Below are 21,926 nucleotides of genomic sequence, written 5' to 3' on the forward strand. Positions count from 1 at the left end.
CCCCACCAATGTTCCTGTCCATGCTCCAAACGGCAACCTGGGTCCTGATGACATCACCCAATCGCCCACCTCAATGCCGCTGCAAATTTGTGTCGGCTCGCGCTGAAGCTGCAGTGGCATGCTCCAGCTCTTTTTATAGCCCCGACCTGTGGAGAATATATTTAAGGCAGAGATAGAAAGATTTTTGAGCGATAAGGGAATAAAGGGTTGTGAAGAGCAGGCAGGCAAGTGGAGCTGAGTCCATGATCAAATCAGTTATGATCTTATTAAATGGTGGAGCAGGCTCGAGGACCTACTCCTCAAATGGCCTACTCCTGCTCTTATTTCTTATGTTCTTAAAATGATCATTGTATGCAAGAAAATCATGTTCAAGTTGTGAAGATACCTCGCAGGTGAACTAAGATGTGTGTCAGATGAGATCACCATGCCGATGAAATGAAAAAAAACACTTGCATTTATATAGCTCCTTTCATGACTTCAGGGGAGCCAGAGTAGCACCTTTCATACTCCAGCCAGTGGGGAGCTTTCTACCTGATTTGCATTGACTTCAATTTTACTAGGGCTCCTTGATGCCACACTCAGACAAATGTTGCCTTGATGTCAAGGGCAGTCACTCTCACCTCAACTCTGCAATTCAGCTCTTTTGTCCATGTTTGGATGAAGGCTGTAATGAAGTCTGGAGCCGAGTGGTCCTGATGAGGCAGCAATTGGAAGGATATGACATGCCTCGGCAATTTTGCATTTTTTTTCGGGTATTTGAATAGATCTTGTCATCTGGGAGTGAAATTCTTGCTATTGGCAATTTTAATGAAAAGTCAAATGTGTACAAAGTGGGATTGTTTTGTACATGCGCTGACATTTCCCTAAAATTAGCATGATAAAGAATTTCACCCTAAAGCCAGTCAGCTTCTACAATGATTATTGTGCAATGTCTTGACTAATGGCATTACAGCACCAATCGTTTCTACCTGAAGGAATGTGATATAGTACTACCACTAATTTAAAACATTCTGATCGGATCAAACTCTCCTAAAATGTTCTCTTTTATTTTATGCACAGATCCACAATGATGGAGTTTTTCCAATTTCACATCTTAGAATGACTATAACATTCCCATATGTATCTCCTGCAAACAATACTCTTTTATATTTGACTGGAATGACGTTTTCTTCAGTAAGTTACCATTTTACTGTTTTATGGTTGACTTGTTTATTTCAGTCAGTATATTGAATATGGTGGATAAGGAGCCTGAATGTTATTGATCTTCACTCTAAAATTTAAAATGATATTTGATTGGACAGTTATCAAAGAACATGAGGAATTATTCGATGATTTGTGCTCCCAGCATGGAGCCTCACTTAGTAGAAGCATAGATCAGAGAATCTGCATCAGTGTTCTAGCTTATCTCCGATCTGCACTCCCATCTGCAGATTTTTCATATTAGATTCTCCTTTTTGACTGTCCTTTGTTTGACACCTAAAATTCCTTGTCATCATTTAAGAGCTGCCAAAGAAACACAACATTTATGATAATAAAGAGAAAGTGGGTTGGTGAGAGTGATAACAAATAAAATAATTACACCAATGATGTGATAAACCTTAGAAGTGAATCTCAGCATTATCATCTGAAGAAATTGGGGCCAAAAATCCAAGGCCCAATCAACCCATCATAAGTGTCAGAATGCAGTCACCCACGACCTCCAGGGAAGCTGGGAATCCCATTAGAAGGGCAACCTATTCAAAGATAGAAACAGCTTCTTTGTGGCCATCGGTCCCCTTTGTAAAGGACTGAATAAAATTTGCAGCTTTTAAAAGTCTTTGGGGGTCCAGTTCAAATCCCAGGCCTAGATGCCCAAGTCAGTCCTCACTTCTGCTGATTGGTAGGCTGATACACTTTGCCACCAGGCCAAAAATGCCAGAACTGTCCACCTGGGAGGCAATTCCCCAAGAAATGCCCCTTCCTACGCCACTCAAATGCACCAGAAGGGCAGTGGAATTTTGCCTGTGTTATTCTACAGTGTAAAGGAATTAAGTTAATCATAGAATCATAGAAATTTACAGCACGGCAGGAGGACATTTCAGCCCATCGTGTCTGCGCCAGCCAACAAAGAGCTATCCGGCCTAATCCCACTTTCCAGCTCTTGGTCCGTAGCCTTGTAGGTTACAGCACTTCAAGTGTGTTATGTATGTATGTTAATGTATGCAAAGGCTGCAACACTAAAGGTCACCTTCAGCGAATGTGTAGAAGTTTTACTCACCGAGCCGCTGAAGAGTTGGCTGATCACCTGGGCTCCAGCGCTGATGAAGATGAAGTGGCTCAGCCCCTGGAAGAGGTGTACGGAGCCTGCTCCATCGAGAGTTCCCCGTGGAAAATAAAAGTAGAAATCAACGGGGTTCCAGTCTCGATGGAGATCGACACGGGGCGAGCCAGTCGTTGATGAATCAGATGGCCTTTGAGAAACTCTGGGACAATCCCGCCAAACGACCCAAAATGTCCTAAATCCAGGCAAAGCTGCTCACTTACACAAAAGACACCATCCCAGTTGTTGGCAGCGTGAAAGTCCAGGTATCCCATGGCGGCGCGATGCACAAGCTTCCCTTGTGGATTGTTACTGGTGATGGTCCAACGCTGCTGAGAAGAAGATGGATGAAGCAAGTCTAAATCTGTCGGAGTGACGAAGGCCTCCGGGCCACAGTGATCGACATCTTACGCGGCCCCAAACTTGGATCCATCACAGCACCTGAAAATCCTACCGTCCAACTTGACTGCATGGCGACGACACAGACTGCACAACTCAATGGTGAGATGATCCAACCTGAACGACCAGATCTGACCTTCCTGGCTCCAGTGGCAGGACTCCAGGGGAAGAAGATCGGCGCAGAAGACAGATTCCCGGCGTCCGTGGCACCACCTACCCATTCTACAATGTATGTACCTTACCCATAACAACATGTACTTGCTCCACCACTGCGGAATCCTCCAACAGTGACACCCACATGGTCTATGTATGGGGGGGTGGGGGGTGGAAATGGTTGTGTGCAGCCACAAACACTTGGATCACAACTGGCACCCACATAACCCTCACCACAACCTCCCACCGTCCACTACTGATCACCTCCCCACGTCATGGCAATAAAGACTTGGGAAAGGCTTAGGGGGGAGTGTTGTTATCTATGCATATTAATGTATGTACTGTAACACTAGACCACACAATGTATCTTCACCTTGTATAAACTATACCTGTACCACCAGAGAGTGCTACTGCTGGAGACCTAAGGGTCACCTGTACACTGCAGGTAACCAAGTATAAAAGGGAGCTCACCTCTTGGTGTCCCCACTCTAGGAACTGCAATGAAGGATTAAGGTCACTACAATTCAAGTACTATACCCCTACCTCGTGGAGTCGTTATTAGAGTGCTTGCATACAGAATAAAGTGCACATCCAAGTAATTTTAAATGTGGTGAGGGTTTCTGCCTGTACCCACCTTTCAAGCAGTGAGTTCCAGACCCCCACCAACACCCTTTGGATGAAAAGAAAATCCCCTCAAATCCCCTCTAAAACTCCTACCAATTGCTTTAAATCTATGCCCCCTGGTTGTTGAGCCCTCTGCTAGGGGAATAGATCCTCCCTATCCATGCTATCTCGGCTCCTCATAATTTTATACAACTCAATAAGGTCTCCTCTCAGCCTCCTCTGTTCCAAAGAAAACAAACCCAGCCTATCCAACCTTTCCTCAAAGCCAAAATTCCTCCAGTCCAGGCAACATCCTCCTAAATCTCCTCTGTACCCTCTCTAGTGCAATCATATCTTTCCTGTAATGTGGTAACCAGAACTGCACGCAGTACTTAGCTGTGGCCTAACTAGTGTTTTATACAGTTCAAGCATAACCCCCCCTGCTCTTGTATTACATGCCTCAGCTAATAAAGGCAAGTATTCCGTATGCCTTCTTAACCACCTTATCTACCTGGTCTGCTACCTTCAGGGATCTGTGGACATGCACTCCAAGGTCTTTTTGTTCCTCTAGTATCTAGCAACGTGAGAAGTGACCAGAGCCCGGCGAACAGACTTTTCTTTGGAGGGAGGAGGGAGTTGCTAGGCTGAAGGTTTTGAGGCTGACAACAGGGAAAGTGGCCTGGTCCGCGAGGGCACACTTGACCAAACAGGAGAAGAAGACGCAAGCTGAGGGATGACTCAAGCAGAAAATCTCCTAGACCATGGCGGCGGTGGCAGCAACAGCAGGCTGATACTCAGGCCACCAAGGTTTGTACTGCCTACCCTGTAGCTCTATGGTCACATGCAGCACTGAGCCCTGGAAGTCCAATCTTTAAAACCAAGTGGAAGGGGCGGAATTTAACATTTCATCTGAATGACACCACCTTTCACAATGCAGCACTTGAAGCATGGGCAAATTCAGCAGGAGCAGCGAGGTTGGGGCAAAGGAGCGGCGAGAGACTGTGGAGGGACGTGATCGGGGCCCAGGGAAGGCGTGAGTTCGGGGCCAAGAGCCCAGGGGCAGCATGGGCCAGCCCACACTGCGATATGTGTGCGCACTAGGTCCGTGCAGCAGAGCAGGTCTCCAGACGTCTTGGGTAATCCTTGCCACTGGACCAAGACCTAGCTCTGTCAAGCCCTTGTGGTGGCTGGTGTGCAACGGTCACCACACGTTAAAAAAATCCACACACAGGCATCTTCCACCTTTGAGGATGTAGTTCGGGTCCTTCATTCGAAACATCTGTGAACTCACCTTTTTTTTGGCGTGAAAGCAAGTCATCCTCGTTTCAAGGGACCACCTATGATGATGATGTTCCTCTACACTTCTCAGTATCCTACCATTTAATGTGTATTCCCTTGCCTTGTTAGCCCTCCCCACATGCATTACCTCATGCTTCTATTACTAATCATATTCAAATATGGCTGCACCAAAGCTACCACCTATGATGCTTGCTTGCTCATTACACTTCAAAAACTATAACGATGGGATAATTTATGATTTTTCTTAAGTTTGGGCCAACTTCACCTAAAAATCATAAGATTAGCAGTAATTCGACTTCCATTTCAAGGAAAACAGTAGTGCACAGGAAACTTCTCCCTCGCCTGCATTATCAGAAACTCCTAGATTCAGGCCTCCATATCCTCACATGTCAGCCTTCGGCCTCTCACTAGGGTCTGACTCTCGAGTCCGACTACAGCTTCAGATCTATCTTTGATCTTCCTGTAATCCTCGGTGTCTGCAGCCAATTTAACAGACCTGTCTAGTCCCTGCCTCTGCCTTATAAAGTGTACTCTAACCTATGTGTCAGGCCTAACTGCCCCTGTTCTTGCTTCAGAGACTTTGCAACACTTTAGTTCTAAGCCTTGTCTTTGACTTTGGTCTCTTTTTCTCAACTTTGTTTAGCTGGTGCTAATGTTTAGGGAAATAAAACCAGATCAGAGGTTTATTATCCTATATTCTTGATCAATGCATTGATCGTTTATGTTGCTGGTCATCCTATAGTTAAGTAGGCCACAAAGGCTTCTACATGCCATCCTAGAAAACTAATAAAAGTTGATAGTTTTAGAAAAGCTAATACACAATAGCTGGTAACTCAAAAATGGCCCAAATATGTGAAATAATAAGTTGTTACCTAAAACTATCAGTGGAATTTTCATAAAAATTTAAACTGCTAGTATTCCCAAAATTTCTACAATTCTGAAGCAGAAAACAAATTACTTCACATGAAAGCACAGTTTGTAGAAGTGGAAGATTAAAACATTTCTGATGTGAAGACTTTTTCTAGTATTTTGGAGCGACTGCAATTTTGCCTTTCAAGCCAAAAGTAATTTATCCGAGAACATTTACAGTTGTTTCAAAATGAGAATAGAAGAGCTGTGCATTTTCAGTACAACTTTACACAGGAAACTTAACTCCAGATATTTCAGCAGCTCTCACTTCACCCACACCACTGTTGAAACTCTGATCCATGCTTATGTTATCTCAAGACACAATTTCCCTGACAGCTTTCTTACTGACCTGACGAGTACCATTCTGAACAAACTCCAACTCATCCTAACTACATCTGACACTTATCGGCACCTTTTTCCCACCTTCTTTATGTCTTCCTGTAACGTCTTGCATTCTTGCCAGTTTGGTAATCCTCCTAGTTTATATCCATCCTGTCATGTCTAAGGTCAGATCATTTATATACATGAAGAACAAAAATGGTCCCAACACCAATCTTTGGGCACCTTGCTAGCCAGCACTGGTCAGTTTGAATAGCAAACATTTACCACAACCCTTTAATGTATACATTTCACTTCAGTGTAAAATTTGCCTTCTGATTTCCAGGAGTAGGATGCATTGATCAAGACTTCAATCTGTCCCACCTAGCGCGGAAACCATGTAACACAGCTATGTATTTACATTGGAACTAAAAGAAAGAACAGACTTGTACTTATATATTGTCTTTCATGTCCTCAATGTCTCGCAGTGCTTCACAAATGCACTCAGTGTTGGTTTATAAGTAAACACGGCAATCAGTTTTCCCACAATAAACTCCCACAAACAATAATGAGACGAATGACCAGTTAACTTTGTCACTTCTTCAAAAAAGTTCCATGGGATCTTGTATCCACCTGAACAGGTCACAGTTTAATATCACATTAAAAAAATGGCACCTCCTACAAAGCCGCACTCTCTGAAGTACTGCACTGTAGTGTCAGCCTAGGATAAGTGCTCAAGTCCCCTTTGCCGCTAATGCTACTTTAAAATAGCTTCAGGAAAGGTGCAGCATGGCTTAAGATGCTGTGATGGTTAACTGAATTTCCCTCTTCCCTCCCTGATCTTGCTGCGATGTGACTTCCTCTTGTCACCGCAGCACCATCATGACCCTGTCCCAGCTTCCTGTGTCAGGGCTCATTAAGCATACTAATTGGGCTGCTGGCAGCTGAGCAATATCTAGGTGGTGCTACAGTGGGATGGCTACTGCAGTACCAAAAGAGATAGAAGCTGCATTAAAGAGGCAGAAAACCTACAAAGGCTGCAACAAATTTCCCACTAAAGGTCTCATCTGATATCAAGGTACCAAGGCCATCAGCAGGTAATTTTAGGGAGGGGCAAAATGGGGAGAATGGAAGCTGCTACAAAGTCCTCTTCCTCCATCAAGGTACTTCTGTACTGTTCTGCGACTACCCCAGGAACTATCAGAAACTGGGATGGGCTCATGGTAGAAAAGGAATGGCCAGTAGCAGTCCTGTTGGTGGGCGTATTTACTGAGGCATACAAAAGCATGGGCCTTACGCTAAACATTAGTAAGACAAAGGTCTTCCACCAGCCTTCCTCACCGCACAGCACTACCCCGCAGACATCAAGATCCACGGCGTGGCCCTGGACAACGTGGACCACTTCCCTTATCTCAGGAGCCTCATATCAACAAGAGCAGGCATTGACAACGAGATCCAACACCGCCTCCAGTGCGCCAGTGCAACCTTCGGCCGCCTGAGGAAAAGAGTGTTTGAAGACCAGGCCCTCAAAACTGCCACCAAGCTCATGGTCTACAGGGCCATAGTAATACCCGCCCTCCAGTATGGCTCAGAGATGTGGACCATGTACAGTATGCACCTCAAGTCGCTGGAGAAATACCACCAACGATGTCTCCGCATGATCCTGCAAATTCCCTGGGAGGACAGATGCGCCAACATTAGCATCCTCGTCCAGGCCAACATTCCCAGCATTGAAGCACTGACCACACTTGATCAGCTCCGCTGGGCAGGCCACATAGTTCGCATACCAGACACGAGACTCCTAACGCAAGCGCTCTACTCTGAACTCGTCCACGGCAAACGAGTCAAAGGTGGGGAGCGGAAACGTTACAAGGGCACCCTCAAAACCTCCCTGATAAAGTGCAACATCCCCACTAACATCTGGGAGTCCCTGGCCAAAGACCGCCCTAAGTGGAGGAAGTGCATCCGGAAGGGCGCTGAGCTCCTCGAGTATCGTCGCCGAGAGCATGCAGAAATCAGCGGAAGGAGCGTGCAGCAAACCAGACTCCACGCCCACCTTTTCCTTCAACCATTGTCTGTCCCACCTGTGACAGAGACTGTGGTTCTCGTATTGGACTGTACAGCCACCTAAGAACCCATGCTAAGAGTGGAAGCAAGTCTTCCTCGATTCCGAAGGACTGCCTATGGTGATGAGGATGATGATGATGGTGGGATAGAAATTCAGGTAAAGGAGGTGAGGTGGTGGTAGGCCATGCCAACCAGACTTGTCCCCTTTTTGACCACTATCCTGCCTGGAGGAAACGTCAGCCCAACGTGTCTGAATGATAAACTGACTCCATTCAAACAGCGTAATGTTTCCATTTCTCACATTGTCTATTGTGTTCATGATTGAGACTGTATAATGCGTTTTATTGTTGTATATTTATATTCAGTGGTAACAAGATTGAAGCCTCCCATACTCATTTTGCTCACAACTGTCCGAGAAAGAAGACATTTACTTACATCTGTTTGAATTGGATTCAAACTAAATCCTAGAAATAGAAGGACAGTGTTTAAGCTACTGTGCTACACAGTCTTGTCCAGAAACTTCTCACCAGCCCACAATTCCCCTGCCCTATTTATTTTAATGACAGCAAAATTACTGGCACAATAGAAAACCTCAGCTGTTAACTCTATCCTTTAATGCAATAATTGTGATTTCACAACATTCTGATGCCATTGCACGGTGAGTTACAGTCTTAGATTTGTGATTATTGTTTTATGTGTAATTCAATAATTTCACTAAGATAGAATTATTGTTGCCTCCCATGGGGTTTTTAGTCAGTTGTAATTGTGTCTGTATTAACCTGTATTAACTTCTGAATGTGGCCTTTGCTTTTTCAAAACTTATTTCAATTTATTTCCTTTCCATCTGACAGAATAATTTAGTCAGGTGCCATGACTCACAATTCATGGACCCGCTGAAGCTACACACTAAAAACGCTCACAAACCGTCCCCAGAAGAGGAGCATCTCGTAAACACCATTGGGGTAATTACAGTCTTGTCAGATTTTGTGTATACACAGAAGCTAAAACAGGATATATCAGTGTATTGGTTCTTATACTGGACTAACAACCCAGAGGTTGTGAGTTCAAATTCTGTCATTGCAAACTGTGAAATTGAATTCAACAAATCTTGTAATTTGTGGGCTGACAACAGGAGAAAATGACCACAAAATCAGCTTTTAGTAAAACCCTAATTGGTTCACTAATGTCATTTAGGGACAAGAATCTGGCACCCCTACTCAATCTGATTACACTCCCACAATACATGTAATTTTCATTTTTGGAATGTGTGCATTCATTGTCTTACGTAGTTACCCCAGAAATGGTGATGGTGGATCTTCATTTTGAACTATATGTAGTGAAGTTTCTCCCACAATGCTGTTGGGTAGGGATTATCAGGGTTTATTCTTAATGCCCATTGAGGTGGCCTAGCTAGCAATTCAGCTGAAGAAGAAGGTCAACTCCACCTACTCAGGGCAACTATAGATGTGACCTTGCCAGTGATGACCATATCCTGAGAATACATTTTTTTAAATACAGATTGGAACAGTGATGTAGCAATTTTAATCAAGGTAATTTTACATTATTAGGAACAGAAAGTTATATTTTTATATGCTTCTATTTCCTATAGGTAAATACACTGACAGATAGATATTCACTGACAAACATTTACCAAACCATTGACAATAACCTTTTCAACATTTCCCAACAGATATGTGAAAATACTGCAGGATGTGCCTATTTCTTCTGCACTATCTATCCATCGAGTTTGGTCCAATTTAACATGTCATTAAGAATATGGAAACCTTCTTTTATTAAAGTAAGTGAAATGCATTTCCTGGCCACAAAGTTTGCATAAATAAAAAAATACTTTCATTCATGCTTCTGTCAATATTGCCATTTCTATCTTTATTTTATATTTCTCTTACTTTTCTGTTTCCTTTAGATTCTCCCATCACAGCCTCTCATGGTTAAAATTTCTCCTTCAGTAGGAAGTTATCTCCATGGTAGTCTACTAATTGGTTTATTAAAGATTTTTTTCTTCAGGCAGGACTGCTCTTCCCGAGCTAAGCTCCTTTTCTTCATCTAAGCTCCAAAATGAAGCATTCTGTTCTCAGCAGTTCTCTCTTATAACAATCAGAATCAAATCAAATCCATAACATAAAATAACCCAAACTGGGGAATTTTAAGTTAATTTGCCGAATATTCAAATTTGGCCCAGTTTAATCATTTTGCTTTTAAATAACCTGGTGAGCTAGGTTTCTGGTCCCATATCCTCTCCATCACTAAAACCGCTGAATTACACCTCTGTAATATGGCCCGCCTCTACCCTTGCCTTAATCCATCTGTTGCCAAAACTCTCATCCATGCCTTTGTCACCTCCAGATTCGAGTATTCCAATGCTCTCTTGGCCAGCCTCCCATCCTCCATAAACCAGCTCATCCAAAACTCTGCTGCCTGTATCCTAACCCACACCAAGTCTAGCTCACCCATCAACCCTTACATCCTTCATTGACTTACATTGGCTCTCAGTACCACGATGCCTCCAATTTAAAATTCTCGTCCTCATCCTAACGTCCGCTCTTATCTCTAACCTCCTCCAAGAACTCTTCATTCCTCCAACTCTGGCCTCTTGTGCATCCTTCACTCTCTTCACCCCACCATAAGTCCTCATTTCTGGAATTCTGTCTCTAAACCTCTCCACCTCTCCAGCTCTCTCCCTTTATTTAAAACCTTCCTTAAAACTTATTTCTTTGACCATGCTTTTAGTCGCCCCTTTTAATAGCTCCTTCTTTGGTTCGGTGTCAATTTAAGTCTGATTATGCTTCTGTGAAGCACCTTGGGGTGTTTTTCTACCTTGAAGGTGCTATATAAATGCAAGGTGTTGTTATTATTGATAATGCCATGGATATATGACAGAAATGCTCACCGCTAAGTTATGTACAGCGCCATGTATCCTCACAATAATATGATGTGATGAGGTCCGAGATTGAATTATGGAGATGAGGGTTGGTAATGTTTTTTTCAGGTGGCATTGAGCCAGTGGAGCATTGAGTTCCTGATAGCATTGATAGAATCACTCATAGTCCAATACAGAATGAAGCACAGTATATAACATTGTAGTGATAATAGTAGATCTGCTAAATTTTTATGGTTCAGTGGAAAGAGTAATAAACAGATACATGGTAATGATGCTTTCCTTCAACCTTTAAGCTAAACTTAAAATAGTAGTGGTTTCAGGTACAAGTAAAGCTGTTCTATAACCTTCTAGTTACGAAGCCCAGTTTTACATTAAGGTTTTGATTTCAGTTTTAGATGCTCTAAATGCAAACATGAGCCCAAAATTGATATAAGGCCAGATTCTATCCCCTATAATCTATTTAGCATCTGGTGAAAACACAACATCAGCATTTTACTGTTAGAATTGGGTGACTGCTCAGGTCTCACTTAGTAGCAATTGTACATTGTGTAATGGTCTTTATAAAGGCCACCGAACAAAACGGCCAAACTATAACTGGAATGTATTTGACTATTCTGAGACATAATCAAGTTATTTTTGTTATTACAGGCACATTTTAATTCAATAAGTTTAATTGTGACTGCCGCACTCACAATTGAAGAATCACCATTAGTAGTACTGAACAAAGCAATGGAAAGAAGAACTGTGAGTAGTTATCTTCTTACTTTATTTATCACCTATGGCCTCTCAGGTTTAGGGTTTTTGACACCAGTTGGTTCTTACTAAAGACCCACTCATCCATTGAACCCTCAGGAAAGGAGCTATGACAACCCCAGGGAAATGGTGTCAGCGGTGTTGACGTCATTTTCCCTGGATTTCTGCAGCTCTTCCACTGAAGTTATGGTGGATGAGTGGGCAAATCTCTGTGGAAATTCCACCATGGATACAGGGAGCTAAGATGGAAATTGAAATCAATGAGTAAGAAGGAATCGTTCAGTCAAAGCCAGCATGTCAACCTAATCATCCACAATAAGGTTGTGGATGGCTAAGGCCTTGTTCATGAGTGAACGGATGTTACAGAGGGAACTGCGGCGATGGCCAGTGATTGATCTGCTGTCAGAGTCCAAGGGGTAGTGGTGTGTGGAGTGAGTGGAATGGGAAGGAGGTTGGAAGGTTAGCTGCCAGTGAGCACACTGGGTATGAAGGTTTGCAAAACCGGAGTCTGGAGCAGCTGGGGTTGCTGCTCTTAACCAGGCAGTGATGGGTTTCAAAATAGGATCTTCATAGAATGCTAAAGGAAGCACAGAAGGTAGCCATGGGCTTGTTCAAAGGGGATTTAAGCCTGGATAGTGGCAGGAGAAGATAAAGGATGAAGAGCAGTGATGGGCTGAGACGTGCCTGAGAGGGGCTATAAAAGGGGAGATAGAAATAATGAGTTTGGGTCAGGGAGGCAGCCAAAATATATATGCAAATAGGAACAAAAGGAACTCAAGCCTTGTTGCATACGGAGCTAATGATTTTCACAAGCTGAAATGACCAGAAAATAGTTTCATCCTTGATGGTACAAAAGCCCAAGAGGAAAATTAGGCTTTTCAACACTGTAGGAAGATGTTGTTCCCTGGTGCAGATGAGGAATACTGTGGAAGGGCCGTGCCAGTACATCAGAAGAAGAATTATACACTCATTGCAATAGTACATAATATGCTACAGTAGTTCTTTATTAGCATAATGTACTACTGTTTTTAATAGCAAGGAGAAGTCAGTCACATAAGCCATGATATGAAATTGGGATAGATGTCATGCGGGCAGGGTCAAGGCAATCAGCAAACCATTCTGACCTTGACAGCATATGGCCCAGGAGATAGGGCCTCATCAGTCTCCGGTCTTGTGCTGGCAGGAAGCAGCAGCTGGCCAGCAGGCAGGAACTAGATGTCGGACAGAGTTCTTATGTACTCCCACCAACATCTATAATGAGCACCTTCATAATAACTGTTGGGCAGATTTAGTGTCAAAGTTTTAGACCCATGTCACTTCCACATTGTCATCTTTCATTCTTGTGATTAAATACTTCCGCTCTGGGTAAATGCTCATGCTCCTGAATAAACATTTCTCCGTGCAAACTCTCCTACCTATGTCCATGTTCAACCTCACCATCTGTAGTGGTCACTCTACTCAAGACTACTGTTCCAGACATTCTCTACCTCTGACCCACCAACCCCCTTCCCCCCCAACACTGCCGAGCGTAAGGCCCCTTGCAGAGTCAGGGGAGCACACCTAAATGATGCAAAGTGGCCAGATGCTAGAAAATTGGCTGGGGTCAAGAGTGCATCCTTTTTGGCTGAAATCCTGCACTTCCAAATATATAACGAGATTGTGCTATAGTGGAAAATCTAGGCTGAATTTCCAGGCAACCATTTGACTTTTAATGAACGCATGACCTCAATTTGAGTGTGATGTCTAGAGCTTCTATTTAAAATGAAGTGAATACAAGAGAAACCATGGACAAAAATAACCATGGCCACAAAGAACAATAACATTCTACAGCAGGGGCTCAGACTCAGAACTCAGAAAGGGAAAGCTCACTCGATATTTTGATTTCACCACTTTGAATGTGAGCAGCAGACGACATGGAGACAGTGGAAGGAAATTCAGGGGACTGGTAGATAATTTTTCAATGGAAGATATGATTACGGGGTATAAGAAATAGAATATAGGGATGGTCATTTTGAACCGACCACATGATTCTTATTCAGTTTTAAAAACTTCAATCTCAATTTTATTCAAATGATAAGGAAATATGTAGAACTGTACAGTAAGGTTATTCATGATGTTTGGAACGCTAATCCTTAGCTTAGTTTACCCAAATGCTAATGAATTCCTTACAACTTGCAGGTGACTTTAACTGTGTCAAAAGAGTCCCATAGCGGTGTTCCAATCTGGGTGATTATATTGAGTGTTCTTGCTGGCCTGCTGCTTCTAGCACTTGTAATATTTGCACTGTGGAAGGTAAGTGCATCTTGTATTATACTTAAATTATATTACAACCTTCCCTTTGCAGCAATTAAAAAATGCAGAGTCCAGCCCCCCCAGCTAATTCTGCTCCCGTCTGCCCCTCTTATGATAACCATCATTTCCCAATCCTCTCTGGCTACAGGTGTAGTGCCGGAGGACTGGAGGACTGCTAACATTGTACCGTTGCTTAAAAAGGGAGAAAGGGATAGACCAAGTAATTACAGGCCAGTCAGCCTAAACTCAGTGGTGGGAAAATTATTTGAAAAAGTTCTAAGGGACAGGATAAATCTTCATTTAGAAAGACACGGATTAATCAAAGACAGTCAGCATGGATTTGTTAAGGGAAGGTCGTACATAACTAACTTGATTGAATTTTTTGAGGAGGTAACAAAAAGGGTTGGTGACTGTAGTGCGTTTGACATGGTGTACATCGATTTTAGCAAAGCTTTTGATAAGGTCCCACGTCACAGACTGGTCACAAAAGTAAAAGCCCATGGAATCCAAGGAAAAAATGGCAAGTTGGATCCAAAATTATCTCAGAGGCAGGAAGCAAAGTTGATGAGTGTTTTTGTGACCAGTGGGGTTTCCCAGGGCTCAGTATTAGATCCCTTGCTTTTTGTGGTATATATCATTGATTTAGACTTGAATGTAGAGAGTATGATAAAGAAGTTTGTAAATGGCCATGTGATTGATAATGAAAAAGAAATCTGTAGATCACAGGAAGATATCAATGGACTGATCAGGTGGGCAGAACAATGACAAATGGAATTCAATCCAGAAAAGTGTGAGGTAATGCATTTGGGGAGGGCTAAAAAGGGAAGGGAATACACAATAAATGGTAGGACACTGAGAAGTGTAGAGGAACAGAAGGACCTTGGAGTGCATGTCCATAGATCCCTGAAGGTAGCACGACAGGTAGATAAAGTGGTTCAGAAGGCATTCGGGATACTTGCCTTTATTAGCCAAGGCATAGCATATAAGAGCAGGAAGGTTATGCTTGAACTGTATAAAACACTAGTTAGGTCACAGCTAGAGTACTGCATGCAGTTTTGATCACCATATTACAGGAAGGATGTGATTGCACTGGAGAGAGTACAAAGGAGATTTATGAGGATGTTACCTGGACTGGAAAATCTTAGCTATGAGGAAAGATTGGATTGGCTGGGGTTGTTTTCCTTGAAACAGAGGAGGCTGAGGGGAGATTTAATTGAGGTGTATAAAATTATGAGGGACCTAGATAGAGTGGATAGGAAGGATCTATTTCCCTTCGCAGAGGGGTCAACAACCAGGAGGAGAAATGTTTTCACACAGAGGGTAGTGGGGGTCTAGAACTCACTGCCTGAAAGGGTGGTAGAGGAAGAAACCCTCAACATATTTAAAAAGTAAAGAAAGAAAGACTTTCATTTATATAGCGCCTTTCACGACCACCAGACATCTCAAAGTTCTTTACAGCTAATGAATTACTTTTTGAAGTGTAGTCACTGTTGTAATGTGGGAAACATGGCCACAAGCAGCAATGCGATAATGAACAGATAATCTGTTTTTGTTATGTTGATTGAGGGATAAATATTAGCCAGGACACCAGGGATAACTCCCCTGCTCTTATTCGAAATAGTGCCATGGGATCTTTTACGTCCACTTGAGAGAGCCTTGGTTTAATATCTCATCCGAAAGACCCTTCTGACAGTGCAGCATTCCCTCAGTACTGCACTGGAGTGACAGCCTAGATTTATGTGCCCCTGGAGTGGGACTTAAACCCACAACCTTCTGACTCAGAGGTGAGGAGCTACCCACTTAAAAAATATATTTATTGAACATTAGAACATTTACAACATCGTGATCATTCCATTGTATCATACAAATCCATTTCGCCCATCTGCACAGCCATTCTTTCAACACATATTAACATCAAAACCTAAAATTTAATTTGTCTCCTGCAACATATAATAATCTATTGTACTTTACAAATTGATCATAAAATACTATCTTTAAATTATTTTCTGGATAAAACATCCAAAGAGCCTTATAATGATCTTTTAGTTTATAATTAAAATAGTCTTTTAGGTTTATTCTCCTCCCCTTAAAAAACAGAGCATTCTTTCCTTGCATAATCACAAATCTAGCCAAACTGAACATTACATCAATTGCTGCTCCACTAGACTCGGGCAGACTTTCTTGTAAGCCCCATCTCAAAATTGAGTCCCACAGAATTCCCCTTCTTGCCCTTCAGTCCTCACCCTGCGAGAAAACCTCACACAACTGTCGAACTTGGTACTTAAAATCCTTTAACTTCGGACATAACACCAGCAAATGGGACAGTCTCATCCGTGTCCCACACACTGGGCAAGTTGCCACCTCTACTCGCCCAACCTTACATCAGTCTATCATGGTAAAAATCCAGTTATGAGCCAATTTGAAATCCAGTTCAATCCACTCTGGACATTTAACGTTTGCCCACATTCCCTTCCAAATCCTGTTGAAGTCCAGTTGTGAGTATATATTCTGCCAAAACTCCTGACCAGCAGGTGTCTTACATCTCCATTCTCTAAATACCCCATAGAAATCTCGAATATTACAGTTGTCAACTTGGACCAACTCCTCCCCTTTCTCCAGCAGAAAACTCGGAAAAGCAGGACGCATTGTACCCCCTTCGGAGATTTGCGTATTTATTTCTTCCATCCAATCCTGTGCCAATGTCCTCACAATCTTCTCATACATGATCTTAATTGCTTTTTCCTTTACCTCCTGATCCTCCTCACAAACCATGTCCTTCACTACCGCTTCCGGCAACCAACCTGGAATTATCTCATATAATACATCTTTCACATATATAATACCATCTTTTATAAAAGCTTTATTAGATAATACTTCTCCTTCAATGTTGATCCACCTGTTCAAAAATAAGGCCTGTTCTAAAAATTTCTCAGCACCTTTGGGCTGCATGTTTTTTTTAAATTTGGCCCAAGTGTCTACAACCCCCTTATAAAACCTGGGGAGAGATTTAATCGATTTCAAAAACATATTGTTGTATTCCATATAAAATAGTCCCTGTCCTCCTATCCCACTTAATTTTAAAAAAATGCTGGAAACAACTCTTCCAAAAACTTGTATTTGACTTCTGAAGAAATCTCTTCACCCATTTAATTCTAAAGGATTTTTTCTTCAAATCAGTATCTGGAAAATTGAATCCTCCCTGATTCCGTTGTCCAATGATGGTATTATAAGCAACCAAGGCTGGTTTCCCTTCCCATAAATACTTTACACAAGCCTCTCGGATAGACTTTTGCGGCACTCAGGAATATCCTCCACAGTCAATAAGCACCATAGTTTTTTTTAGCAGAAGAGCTGACAACACTGTCGCTCTTCCTTGCACTTTCAACCACTTTCTTTCCCACCTTTCCAAAATCTTTTTAATTTTCATAACCTTCAGTTCCCAATTTAGTCAATCCACTTCATCCCTATCCTTCTTGCACCCCATATGCACCCCCAGAACTTCTAAAACCTCCACCACCTTAAAAGGGCTTTCCCCCAACCACTCCCCCCTACTCCTTCCCAGTACCAGGCATTGGGACTTACTATAATTTACTCTGGCTCCTGAAGCTCTACAATACTCCTCCACTACTCCCATAGCTTTCCTCACTGACTCCCCATCTCTCAACGTTAAGGTCGTGTCATCTGCATATTGGTGTATCACCAACACCTGCCTGGAATTGGGAACCGCAATTTCGACTGCGCCTTGTTCCTTTCGCATCATGTAACCTAATGATTCTGCTACCAATGTGTACAACAATGGGGACAGGGGACAACCCTGTCTCACTGATCTCTGTATTTGAAAATACTTGGATAAAAAAAACATAATATTTAACGCAGCAAAATGTGTTTGAATAAAAAATCCTTATCCACTTAATGAAATTTTTCCCAAAACCAAATGCTTCCAAAACCATCAATAAAAACTCATGAGAGACTCTATCAAAGACTTTCTCTTGATCCATCTTTAGCACATAAGCTTCCCTCCTACTCTCTTCCATGAGTTCTATCGCATCTCAAATTGAGACCACAGAGTCAACGATGTCCCAGCCTATGACTCCATAGGACTGAGAGGGCAAAACTATCTGCGGCATCACCTCCTTCATACGAGTTGCCATAACCCTCGCCAAGATCTTATAATTCACATTTAATAATGTGATGCGCCTCCAAATCTTCAGATGCCTTCTATCCCCTTTATTTTTATAAGCTAAGCTTATGATACCTCTCCTCATAGGTGGGGCCAGGCTTCCCTCAGTTTTAATCTCCTTAAAAACCTCTAAGACCAATGGACTTAAGATCGCTAAAAATTCTTTATAAAATTCTGCACTTAGTCCATTGGACCCTGGGCTCCGCACCCCCCCCCATCCCCGCCACCCCCAACCCCATCTTCATTCCACTTATTGCTACTTTTATTTCTGTTAATCCTACTTCTTTGTCACATATGCTTCTCTCATCCTCCTTTAAATCCTCTTCAATAAAAGCACTAACCTTCTCCATCGCCAATTTGGAAATGTCTTCTTTTGTATATAAAAGCTACTAGCCGACTCCATAATCCCCCCACTTTCATTAATGATCTTTTCCCCAACCTTCAACTCTCCAATTAATGATAACCTTTGTCGCAACTTCTCTTGCTCCAGAAAATATCTAGTGCATCTTTCTCCTTCCAAAGCATCTTTAGCCTTTGCATGGAGAATGCCCCCCTTGCATTTTTCAGCTTGCAATAATTCTCACTCTTTCTTTAAAACCTTCCACTTAGTCTCGGCTCTCTTATCCCCTCCATCAACTGCTTTACAGATATCTGTAAATCTTCTGTTTATATTCTCTTTTTGATGCTGATTAGCTGTTGCTCTTTCTTTCCCATAAGTACCAAAAAAACTTTTACCTCATATTTGAAATTGTCCCACCAAACTCTTTTTTCTTCTAAGAACAAAGGTTCCTTCTGAGCATTCTTTATTATATTTAAAATCCCTTCTTTAAAAACAATTTATTTCAGGTACTGCTTGTTTAAAATTCACACGCCTAGACCAATCTTAACTCTGCTATTCCTAAATTTTAAGAACCAAAGCCGAGTGGTCACTAAAAATACTTTTTTATAATGAATCTCCATCACCTCAAAACTTAACCTTTCCCGCATTAACACAAAATCTATTCGTCTCTGTTTTAAAACATCACTCACACAACCTCTTCTGAAGAACTCCCTTTTTATGGGGTTCTGATCCCTCCATAAGTCTCTCAAATTTAAATTTGCCATCGTTTTTACAATCATCTCTCTGGAGTTATCATCCTTAAAGGGCATCTGGGCTGAAATGTCCATCCGAGATAAAAATATATTAAAATCCCCCACTATACAAGGGCTTTCCACCTCTGTCACTTCTGTGAATAATCACCGAAAAAACTTACGGTGCTTGCAATGGTTATTGGGCACATAAATATTAAAGAGATCATAATTCAATTCATCCATTTGTACCTTTAGCTGTAAAAATCTCCCCTTAGTGTCCTTGTCCACCAATGCAATGTTCTCTTTTATGGACAAATTCACTAAAACAGCCATCCCTCTACAGTTATTATTCACGTAACTTGCAAACACTTGTCCCTTCCAAACCTTCCAAACCCTTTCTAGAATATCCTCATCCCAAAAGGTTTCTTGCAGACACAACAGGACAGTGTCTTGAAAACACTGCAACAACTGTTGCAATTTCTTCTCCCCCCTCAGTCCGTTCACATTAATCGAGACCAATTTAATCTTGGCTCCTAATAAAAGAAGTATGCCTGATAATCCCCCCACCATCATTTAATCTCTGGCCTTTCCCTCCTCTTTTGCTTCTTCCCAACCTTTTGGGCAGCTGTTCCTTTCTCCTGCAGCCTCCGGCTCTTTTTTACTTCCTGTTTGAACATTCCCTGCAGTTTCAACCTCTTTCTTACATTAAATTTAGGCCATGGAACTGCTCCTTCTCCCACCCTCTGCCCCTCACTAACCTGTCCGTTTTCACATGATGCCCCCCCCCAATTCCATGTCTCCATCCTCCTCTGATTCCTTACTCTCGAGCTCTTCTGTAATCTCTGTAGGGGATGGTGGGTATGTCAGCCTTTTCTAACCTTGACGGTTCGAATCGTCCCACTCCCTGGTTCTAGGGGATGTGATAGATGTAGACAGACAACTGTTTGGTGCAAGAACAAATATTTTATTTAGAAAATAGCACACCACACTAATTAACTTAATAGCATATAACAAAATGTACAGAAAAAGGGGGAAAGCGTATACGCAACGGGTACAGAGGTTATGCAGTGAAGAAAAACAACCACCTCTCACCACTACACTAACTAAGCTAGGCTCTGGAATTGCAGGGACTATACTCACCAAATGATTTCTCCACAGTTTAGACCCGTTGCATACTGCTTTCTCTCTCCTCAACTTTGTGGATTCTTTGGCTGGTTGCGGTGTCTTCGGTATTAGCACTGGTCGACTTTTTGATGGTAAATAAGTTTTTCCTTGCGTCAACGCTGGATGATTGTTGGTTTTTCAGTGACTCCGAGGCTTCTTGTTAGGTTCTTCTTGTTGCGTTGCTGTAACCTCGTGTGGCAAGTTAGATGTTTCAAAGCCAGAGTCAAAGAGCCCAGAGTCCAAGTGCTTTTCCAGAGTGTTCTCGGGTACTTTTTTTTAAATTTCAAAATATACTTTATTCATATAAAAATTTGTACAGTACATTCAAAAGCAGTTCAGTACATTTAGCTGCGGTCAGCAATCCCATACACTACATTTCGGTGCTGACGGCAGTTCCGTTTGATACATTTCCTTGCTTTTCAGTTCAAGTACAATTCGGTACAATACGGGATACATTGTAGTACATTCAACAAATGATATTACATGTGTCACTATACAGTACACGGAATGGGTGAGGGTACATTTACATTTTTCTTTTCAACGTGCATTACGAAACAGACCTTGCATTGTACATGGCACTACATAGGTGTTTACAAATCATGGTGCTCCATGTACACAAAAAAGAAGTTACAAGTACAGCCCATGGGGAGTTTTGTACTGATTCCTGCCCCCGGGTTTACCGTGGCAGAAGGGCTTTAAACTATGGCCCTTCCCCACCGTGCCTTTGCGGCGACTGCACCAATTTTAAGTGCGTCCCTCAGCACGTAATCCTGGATCTTGGATTGCGCCAGTCTGCAACACGCAGACATGGACATCTCCTTGCTCTGGAAGACCAGCAAGTTTCGGCAAGACCAAAGAGCGTCTTTGACTGAGTTGATGACCCTCCAGCAGCAAGTGATGTCTGTCTCGGTGTGTGTCGCTGGGAACAGCCCATAGAGCACAGAGTCCTGTGTTACAGAGCTGTTTGGGATGAACCTCGACAGCAACCACTGCATCTCTTTCCAAACCTGCCTTGCGAAGGCACAATCCTGAAGGAGATGGGTGACAGTCTCGTCCGCCCCGCAGCCGACTCGGGGGCACCGTGCCGTGCTGCTGAGACGTCGGCTGTGCATGAACTCTGACGGGTAAGGCCCTCCTCACCACCAACCAAGCTACGTCTTGGTGCTTGTTTGAAAGCTCTGGCGATGAGACGTTCTGCCAAACAAGTTCGACAGTCCATTCAGGGAACCACCCGACAGGGTCCACCCTCTCCTTCTTTCGTAGGGCGTCCAGGACGTTACATGCTGGCCACTGTTTTATGGCCTTGTGGTCAAAGGGGTTTTTGTGAAAAACTTTTCCACGAAGGACAGGTGGACAGGCATGGTCCAACTGGTGGGGGCGTTTCGCGGCAGCGTGGCCAGGCCCATCCTTAGCAACAATGGGGACAGGTAGAACCTTAGCACGTAGTGACACTTGGTGTTTGCGTACCGGGGGTCTGTGCACAGCTTGATGCAGCCGCACACAAAGGTGGCCATCAGGAT

General features: G+C 42.8%; 1 protein-coding gene across 1 annotated transcript in view; it reads left to right on the forward strand.

Moving 5' to 3' along the window:
- itga1 (integrin, alpha 1) overlaps positions 1 to 21,926 on the forward strand; it is a 356,017-nt gene that overhangs the window by 314,848 nt on the left and 19,243 nt on the right. Inside the window, exons 26-30 of the mRNA XM_070862517.1 lie at positions 1,060 to 1,173; positions 8,899 to 9,009; positions 9,738 to 9,845; positions 11,595 to 11,690; positions 13,878 to 13,991. Of these exons, the coding sequence (XP_070718618.1) occupies positions 1,060 to 1,173; positions 8,899 to 9,009; positions 9,738 to 9,845; positions 11,595 to 11,690; positions 13,878 to 13,991 (543 nt within the window). The remainder of the gene's footprint in view (positions 1 to 1,059; positions 1,174 to 8,898; positions 9,010 to 9,737; positions 9,846 to 11,594; positions 11,691 to 13,877; positions 13,992 to 21,926) is intronic.

The sequence above is a fragment of the Pristiophorus japonicus genome, chromosome 2 (genome assembly GCF_044704955.1).
Source record: "Pristiophorus japonicus isolate sPriJap1 chromosome 2, sPriJap1.hap1, whole genome shotgun sequence".
Classification (NCBI taxonomy): domain Eukaryota; kingdom Metazoa; phylum Chordata; class Chondrichthyes; family Pristiophoridae; genus Pristiophorus; species Pristiophorus japonicus.